We start from the raw sequence: 9,170 nt of genomic DNA on the forward strand, positions 1-9,170 counted from the left end.
AGTGTTGTTGTATGGACAAACTGACAAACCAAAGGTACATCTAATAGCCATGACAAGTACGCAATAGTGTATTCTTCCTTTTTACAGCATGAAGTATGCAATTTTGACTGATGTTCCTAGAATTTGATACTCCCTAGTGATCTAAACGCTCTTATATTTCTTTACAGAGGGAGTACTGAAGAAGGCAAACTAGCCCTATCTGATCTCCAGATCATCATTCTCCAGCACTCCCTCCCAGTTTATGTCAAGGACCTCGGTGCCCAAGACAGCAGGACCTCGACTACGTAGTTCGTAGTCTCGGTTGATAGGAGCGCTAGGGTTTTTGCCTAACTGCTCAATGGTGCAGGAGAAGAGATTAGGAGTAGAGGAGGAGGTAGGAGATAATGATTTATTGCCTGCGTCCAAGGGTGCAGATTACAGGATATATAAAGGCCTTATGGGCTTCTAACAAACTAGGAAACTAACTACTCCTGGACTCCTAACAAACTAGGAAACTAACTATTCCTGGACTCTAGGAACCAACGTAGGATCAGGACTCCTTGTCCCGATCATGCCTCGCCAGCTGTGGCCGTCGGCTGCTGCCCCTGGGCGCGCGACCCGCGCCTGTCCGCAGCGCCCCACATGACATCTCTCCCCCCCCTCGACGAGCAGCTCGTCCTCGAGCTGAAAAGCGGGGTAGCGCTCGACAAAACTGTGAAGATCCTCCCATGTAGCTGATGATGCTGCTTCACCCTTCCAGTGGACGAGCAGTTGGCGAACGCCGCGTGCTAGTCGTGCACGAGTCACGCGCTCCGGTTCTGGAACAGCCGCCCCGTTGTGGATCGGAGGCAATCCCGGTGGTGCAGTTGGAGGCGTGCCGAAGAACTTCTTGAGGAGGCCCACGTGGAACACGTCATGGAGGCGCGAGCGTGCCGGAAGCTCAAGGCGGTAGGCCACGTCGTTGACGACCTCTGAAATGCGGTACGACCCATAGAAGCGTGGCTTGAGCTTGCCCCCGGTTGGCAGGTTGGGAGAGGACGCGGCGCGCTGGCGAAGACGAAGCCAGACCCAATCGCCCACGTCATGCCGAATGTCCCGATGGCGTCTGTCGTAGTAGGACTTGTAGACCGCTTGTGCCTGCTGTAGACGATAGCGGACGTCTGCGAGTAACTCGTCGCGCTCCGCCATGCTCCTGGCCACTGCGGCCACCCGTGTATCACCCGGCTCGTAAGAGCGAATAGTGGGAGGGTCACGGCCATACACAAGCTTGAACGGAGTTTCTTGGGTTGATGTCTGGTAGGCGGTGTTGTATATGTACTCGGCCCAGGGAAGCCATCGGAGCCCCCGTGTATCGCCCGGCCGTGTGAAATCGGGCAATGCGAGCACGGGAGCCGTGGTGACCGCCGTCTTGAGGGCGGTAAAAGCTGTTGCCGCCTCCGGCGACCATGAGAAGCCGTCCTTGCGAAGCAGGGCCGTCAGGGGCGCGGCGACCACGCCAAACTCCTTGACAAACTTGCGGTAGTACCCTGCAAGACCGAGAAACCCCCGGACCGCGCGCGCCGAGCGAGGCTGCGGCCAGTCGGCCACGGCCTGCACTTTTTCCGGATCCATGGCCACTCCGGCCGCGGAGATGGTGTGACCCAGGTAGGAGATCGACTCGACGGCGAACGAGCATTTGGACCTCTTGACGAAGAGCCGGTGCTGGCGCAGTACGGTAAAGATGGTGCGCACATGGCGAAGATGATCGGCCCACGACTCGCTGAATATGAGGATGTCGTCGAAGAAGACGAGAATGAAATGACGCAGGTACGGCCGCAGCAGATCGTTCATGAGTGCCTGGAACGTCGCCGGCGCGTTGCAGAGGCCGAACGACATCACCAGGAACTCGTAGAGGCCGTCGTGGGTACGGAAGGCAGTCTTTGGGATGTTCTCCGCACGCATCCGCACCTGGTGGTAGCCGGAGCGTAAGTCGAGCTTGGTGAAGAAACGAGCGTGCCGGAGCTCGTCGAGGAGTTCGTCCACCACCGGAATTGGAAACGCATCCTTGATGGTGATGGCGTTCAGGGCGCGGTAGTCGATGCAGAAGCGCCAGGACCCGTCGGGCTTGCGGACCAGCAGTACCGGCGATGAGAATGCGGAACGACTTGCTCGGATGATGCCCTGGGCGAGCATGGCGGCGCACTGACGCTCCAGCTCGTCCTTGTGCGCGGCCGGGTAGCGATACGGACGGACGGCCACCGGGGCGGAGCCTGGCAGCAGGGTGATGCCGTGGTCGCAGCTGCGGAGTGGTGGTACGCCGGAGGGTTGGGCGAAGATGCCGTCAAACTCGGTGAGGATGGCGTCGAGGAAATCGCGGCCATTGCATGATTGCAGGGCTGGCCCGTCCGGTCCGGCAAGGCCGCGCCAGCAGACCCGATGGCCCCTCCGCCAGAACGTCATGGAGAGGGCGCGGAAATCCCACAGGATCGGTCCAAGCGTCGCCAGCCATTGCGTGCCCAAGATGACGTCGTAGCCTGCGAGCGGCAAGGCGAGAAAATCCTCCGAGAACGCCTCCTGGTCGATGCGGAAGGAGACGGCGCGGTATGCGCCCTGGCACGGAACACGCTCGCCGTTGGCCACCGTGACACGCATCTTCTCGGTGGTGGGGGATGGCAGTGTAGCACGAGCGGCCGCCTCCTCAGCGATGAAGTTGTGGGTGGAGCCTGAGTCGATCAGGGCGAGGAGGGAGACACCCCCGAGGGTGACATGCATCTGCATGGTCTCGCTCGTGCGCACGCCGGAGATCGCGTGGAGCGAGATCCGAGGGTCGGCCGGCGAGGCATCAGCGGCGGCGGAGGCCGTGTCGTCGTCGTCGTCGTCCGGCGCCAGGTCGAGGAGGAAGATGCGCTGGCAGACGCGGTTGTGGCCCCTGCCAAACTTCTCATTACAATTGAAGCATAGGCCCAGGCGACGGCGTTCCTCCATCTCTGTCTGTGACAGGCGTTTGATTGGGCGCCCTTCCGGCAGACTAGGTGCAGGGGGTGCGGCTGGTAGAGCCGGTACGGGGGGCGCGAGGCGTGGTACGGGCGCCGGCAGGATGCCCTTCTGCTGAAAACGCACCGGTGGTGCGGAGGTGAGCGCGCACTGGTCGCGCAGCTCCAACTTGCGGGCGAGGCTCATGGCGACGGCGAGGGACTGCGGGTTGTGGATTTCCACGTCGAGGCTGAGGGGTGGCTGGAGTCCCGCGGTGAAGATCTGAACCTTCTGTGTCTCTGATAAGATGCCTGCCCGGGGGAGGAGCGCCTCAAACCGCTCCTGGAAGTCGACTACGGACGTTGTGCGCTTGCACGCCATTAGTTCGCCCAGCGGGTTAGCGCGTAGAGGTGGCCCGAAGCGGAGGTTGAGCAGCTCGGAGAAGCGGCGCCACGGCGGAGTGCCCTCGTCACGCTGGACCTGCATGTACCACAGCTGGGCAGAACCCTCAAGGTTGTAGGACGCCATCCAGACTTTTTCCTCCTCGGCGATCCGTTGTTGATGGAAGAAGGACTCGCATCTGTTGAGGAAAGCGAGCGGATCTGACTTGCCGTCGAACTTGGGGAAGTCCATCTTCTGAAACCGGGGCGGGCGATCATTGTGGTGCTGCCCATCGTGGGCGCCGGCAGTGCTCGACGAGGAGGTAGACTTGTCCTTCTGGAGCGCGGCGACGGACGTCTGCAGGGACGCCACCGTTGCAGTCAAGGCCTCGATCATCGTGGCCAGATCAGCGGTGGTTGGTTCTGCCATGCCGGAAGTGACCGAGGCGGCGGCGGATGGTGGCGATGGAGGTGTGCTTGGCGCGGACGCAGGGGTGGCGGCGGGCTGCGGATGGAGCGCGGACGGGGAAGAGGATCGCCTGGAACCTGATACCAAGTTGTCAAGGACCTCGGTGCCCAAGACAGCAGGACCTCGACTACGTAGTTCGTAGTCTCGGTTGATAGGAGCGCTAGGGTTTTTGCCTAACTGCTCAATGGTGCAGGAGAAGAGATTAGGAGTAGAGGAGGAGGTAGGAGATAATGATTTATTGCCTGCGTCCAAGGGTGCAGATTACAGGATATATAAAGGCCTTATGGGCTTCTAACAAACTAGGAAACTAACTACTCCTGGACTCCTAACAAACTAGGAAACTAACTATTCCTGGACTCTAGGAACCAACGTAGGATCAGGACTCCTTGTCCCGATCATGCCTCGCCAGCTGTGGCCGTCGGCTGCTGCCCCTGGGCGCGCGACCCGCGCCTGTCCGCAGCGCCCCACATGACAGTTTATGTTGGTGCTATCTAGGTACACAAGATCAAATAAATCTGATCTCGTTGACAGTTTCAAGATGCAATCACTCCAAGATAGGGGTAACGGGACAACATAACCAGCAATACTATACATAAGCATCAAATGGTGGCAACCACAAACTACTGGTCCATAATACATCAACTGCCATTGCATACATGCTTATAAGGCTTTGTTACATAAAGTTGGAAGGACACGCCCGTTCACTGGGTACGCATATAAGAAACAATGGATTCTAGCCCTCTCTTGTTGAAGGAGCGATCGATTCTACTCCTCTCTTGTTGAGGGGGCCATCCCTGCTGATGGGCTGTCCGCAAAATACTCTGGATGTTTCAGATTAACACCATGCTGCAAGCAAAATTTCAAAATTAAAGATATCAGAAAGATGAAGCATACGCTCATACGCAGAAGCTCTAAAAGTGTTGGGCACTCGGCAGGGGTTGGGGTGGCACCTAGAGCCTCGTCACCGACTAGCCAGATACCTAGGTAGGCTAAACATGTGAAGTGAGAGGGTGTCGCCTCTAGGCAGACATCTTTGAGTACAGTCCTCTGTGATGCATTGTCTGAGTAGCGCAGGCTGGTGCACCACCTTGTTTTTCGTACAGTGGCCAGTTGCAAACATATCATATTATCATACGTGAATGCGCTAGATTTTAGCCTGGTATGTGTCAGTGGTAACCACCAAATAAGTAGGGTTTCAGCCTAAAATGATCATGCTTGTGACAAAGTAGAGTACACTGATGAGCTATATTGGCATTTCAGCATCTGCCATGGAAGCCATAAATGCTTTCTCTTTAAAGAGATCATTTTTTTTGGACAAGATTAAACAGATCACTAGTTCATCAGCTACTGACTAGGTGCTTGTGGACAAGTGGATCAGCTAAGCCGAAACAGGATAAAGATTTTAGGAACTGCAACACTGGATGGCATACCCTAATGATGGTGAGGTGCTGTATGTGTGTTGGGGAGGGCGGGGGGAGAGTTCTCAAATTAGAGGTATGTTGCACTTGCACAAGCTCTTCTGGGTATTAGAATCCTTTTATATCAAACAAAGATTTTTCAGGAGGATATCTGACAAGTGGATGAAGGATATTTGATATTTCCCTCTGTATAACATCTTGAGCAATGTCATGTATTGCATGAGAAGCATGCCCCTGTGTGTGAGGTTTGGGTTGAAGGTAGATTGATTCTGAACCTGAAGATTACAAACAATGTCATACTGACTACTTGCATGCAACTAAACATACGGAGAACTTGATTACTGATGAAGGTAGCAAACTAGAAACCAGAAAAGATGTGGGCAGAAGACATACTGTGTATTCAATATAAGCTTGTAGGAAATCAGTTAATAACATTGTAAGTTTATATACCTATCTGACAAACAGTGGCGGATCCACAGTTGGTCATGGGTGTACATCTGTACACCCAAATTTTTTGGCTAGAAATATTTATATATGGTGTATACTGTTAAGAAGGGAGAGCACGAGAGAGACAGAAACTATATCCATTCTTCTGTCGAGTGAGTACAGATATACATACAGAGATGAAGAGCACGCGAGCGCGGCCACTACGCTAACTGCCTCCGTAGCTAACTCCTCAAGCTAAGCACATGCAGCCATGCAACGTGAGACTAGGGGTAGTAGTTACAGAGACAAGGGCACGTGAGAGAATGTCACGTTGGTGCAGTCACGTCTTCAGATAATCAGATGCATTGCATAGTAATGGCTATGTGATCCCCAACTGTATGATTATGTAAGTAAATAATCCTTGTTTCTTTTGTCATTTCTACAAGGTATTATCATTTTGATAGAAAAAAAAGTTATTGCTACATGAACATTTTAGATATTAGATCTCTTACCCGCAAAAAAAAAAATTGAATACCCAAATATGAGATCCTGGATCCGCCACTGCTGACAAGTGGCCCGATTGTTTGAGAATAATGGTTTGGCTGGTTTGTTATAAGCATGAGCATTCTTGCTAAAGATGAGAAGAAAACGGTGGTTAGATTGCTTCTTCTGTTCATTCAATCTTTAGTGATTGCACCATTCAAAAGGGCAGCCCGGTGCATGTGGCTCCCGCTTGCGCAGGGTCCGGGGAAGGGTCCGACCACTTTGGGTCTATTGTACGCAGCCTTTCCCTACATTTCTGTAAGAGGCTGTTTCCAGGACTTGAACCCGTGACCTCATGGTCACAAGGCAGCAGCTTTACCACTGCGCCAAGGCTCCCCTTCTAGTGATTGCACCATTACCCATGTTAATTTGGAGATGGTTATGACCTTAACCTTTGTAACACCATTCACATTGCCTTAATTTTCCTGCTTTTCTAATTAGGGCAACAATTCACATGTGATTCCATCTGCTTCAGTACAGAGAACACAATGTATTTATTATCTCTTTATAACCATGTATGCTTCGGCTGCTTTGGAGGATGTACGGCATCCATAACAGTAGATGTCTGTGTAGTTACTTCTTATAGAGATACAGGCCCTATAACTCAATGTCACGGGTATGGCCTCCAAACTGTGATTAGAAGGCAATACTATATGAAATCATTTGTCAATTAGGCATGTAAGTGTCAGGATGTTACCCTATCCCAAGCTTGTGCAACCGTGCTTAAATGCTGATTTCATGTAAGGTGTCTTTGTACTTGTATAAGATGTTCGTAGAACATATAAAACTGAGTCCATATGATCTTTTTTATTTTTGCCTCTTGGAACAAAACCAAATCAAACAATTCTCTTGGTCTTCAAGGTCAACCAGTGTAGAGATTCAGTCCCAAGAATGTAAGTGGCTAATTGTTATTATGTGTATGTGAGCTTCAAACATGAGGACAAAGGTAGTAAAGGGTGTGCTGTTGCATAGAATAAAAACTAAGATGTAACAGAAAAATGGTTTACCTCACGCAATGCTTTTGAAAGATCATCCATGGTCAATACAAGGCGTCTATCCTGAAGTACAATAAAAGATGCCATCAGTAAACTCTAGGGAGGAAAGAGTGGCATACCAGGTCTCGTGCAAGAAGTAACATGGAAAAAGAAATTAGGTGAAGTAACAAGGAATTTTTAATCAAGAAGTAAATTCACCTTCGGTTGTTTGCTCTTGTTATCTTTGATAGGTGCTGCAACCCTGGCTTTGCAGTGCCTAATTCAAGAGAAAGGATAGCGCAATGTCAAATAGGTGCACAAGATATACTGTAATTCATATGAATTATGACATGCTCACACCAACAGACGAAATGCATTGAGGTGAAAAGGCAAACTAGTGAGGTTGTGGGTTCACGTACTGAAGAGAGTCGCTTGCAATGTCTGAAATGAACTTTTGAGCAGCTACAGCAACCAGCCTTGTTCTGCAGACCACCCACAAGATTAGGTAACAAAAGAAAAACATGTCATTCATGACTTCATGTGGACCAATAATCACCGCGTTGAAGGGGAAACTGTAATTTCTCTCAGATTATCACTATGCTTGGCAAATTTCAGTTCCAGATTAACCTAGAGCAGCAAAGGGGGTCTCAGCTTATCTACCGATCCAGACATTTAGCCTTCTCGGGAGAGAAATTGGAGGTGTGTAAGGGGTACTCACAGGCGTATGTCGGGGCAGTGGAAGCCGCTTCGGCCGAGGTAGTGCTCCACGAGCTCGTCCGGGATCTGCGGCGCCACGGAATCAAACACGGAACTGGGCATAACGAGAGGGGATTAGGGCAGATGGCGGCGGCGTACCGTGGGATTGTAGTCCATGAGGGAGGAGAGGAACTCGGTGAGCACGGCCTCGTCGTCGTGCCGCCCGTCGCTGCCGCCGGCCCCCGTGCCCGGGGCCATCCCTCCCCCTCCCCCTGCGCCGCCGGGGTTGTTGCTTCCCATCATCCTCCCGTCCGCCGCCTTGCTGCTGAGCTGGGTCGAGTGGTGGAGAAGACGAAGTCGCGCTGGAGGTGAGGACGATGGCGGCTTGGAAGAGGGGTCGCCGGGGGTCCGACGACGGGAGACGAGAGGGGAGCAGCGGGCCGAATCCGGCTTCGCACCTGCGCGGACTAGTGAAATCACCAGCCGAGATCAACACTAACTAGACCGATTTTTCGCATCTAGACCAACTTTGCTAAAAAGGTGCTCTAAATCAGTTGGCTTTTCAGAATAAAAACCCGAATTTCCAGAAAATGTCAGATTTTTAGCATATAGCAAACCAAAAAAAATTCATGACAAATTATGTATAGCCGTGGCAAGTTTAGTTGATGAGAATTTCATCGCAGTTCATTTTATTGTCAGAAAATTGTTGTGCTCGTCGACTAAATTTAACATCCATTGAAGGTCGATTCCTCTCGTCTGTGAGTATTTTTTTGGACTCCTAGCTAGGTTCGTGCTTGTGTAGAAGTATTAGAAATTATGTATTCTGTGTAGGCTGGTTGGGTGATATCTCTGTTGTCCCTTGAGGTCTTGTACGAGGCTAGTTGAACAATGGTTGTAATTTATGTCAAATTTGATCCCGCTGCATAAAGCCTAGAATTATTGGCTGCAGGGACACTGAGTTGTTGTTATTTTATATAAAAATGCACGTTTACATGTGCTGACAGAACGCTGTTGTTGTATGCAGGGACTGGCTATCCGATGTTGCTCCTTGGATGATGCACTTGAAACCCTCGGGGTTCCTCCTCTATAGACGGTGTATGTTTTTGGATGAAAAGAGTGATATTAAGAGCCCGTAGCATTGTTGTGTGAGTGGAGTTTGATGGTGATCCTGTTGTGGCACTAGTGTGGCCATCAGTTTGTTAAGATGGTGTTGTAGCGGCACTGCCAATACTTGTGTTTTGTAAAAAAAATGGTTAAATGTAAAACATGTAGTTTTGTGAACTTGTTATAGTTTCTGAATCTACACATCACATTTTGAAGGACTGGGGAGAAA

The 9,170-nt window shown here is 51.4% G+C and overlaps 2 protein-coding genes and 1 pseudogene across 2 annotated transcripts; all 3 read right to left on the reverse strand.

Annotated features, from left to right (window-relative positions):
• Positions 1-248: 248 nt before the first annotated feature.
• Positions 249-2,854, reverse strand: LOC123157447 (uncharacterized). Its single transcript, XM_044575732.1, has one exon. It carries the CDS (start codon positions 2,734-2,736, stop codon positions 499-501), a length of 2,238 nt encoding a protein of 745 aa, XP_044431667.1. The 5' UTR covers positions 2,737-2,854; the 3' UTR covers positions 249-498.
• Positions 2,855-3,165: 311 nt separating this feature from the next.
• On the reverse strand, positions 3,166-4,160 carry LOC123157449 (uncharacterized; annotated as a pseudogene).
• Positions 4,161-4,304: 144 nt separating this feature from the next.
• On the reverse strand, positions 4,305-8,189 carry LOC123157448 (transcription initiation factor TFIID subunit 10; the record flags this gene model as incomplete). The annotated part of the gene is given in 6 exon segments (XM_044575733.1): positions 4,305-4,626; positions 7,175-7,225; positions 7,361-7,418; positions 7,561-7,623; positions 7,860-7,924; positions 7,997-8,189. Coding segments are annotated over 6 exon segments (462 nt in total). The 3' UTR covers positions 4,305-4,545.
• Between the last annotated feature and the right edge of the window lie 981 nt (positions 8,190-9,170).

Source organism: Triticum aestivum, chromosome 7B (assembly GCF_018294505.1).
Source record: "Triticum aestivum cultivar Chinese Spring chromosome 7B, IWGSC CS RefSeq v2.1, whole genome shotgun sequence".
NCBI classification, from domain to species: Eukaryota; Viridiplantae; Streptophyta; class Magnoliopsida; order Poales; family Poaceae; genus Triticum; species Triticum aestivum.

Bases quoted from the DNA above. Each gene is read 5' to 3' on its own strand.
- LOC123157447 (XM_044575732.1), bottom strand. From the start codon at position 2,736: ATGCAGATGCATGTCACCCTCGGGGGTGTCTCCCTCCTCGCCCTGATC.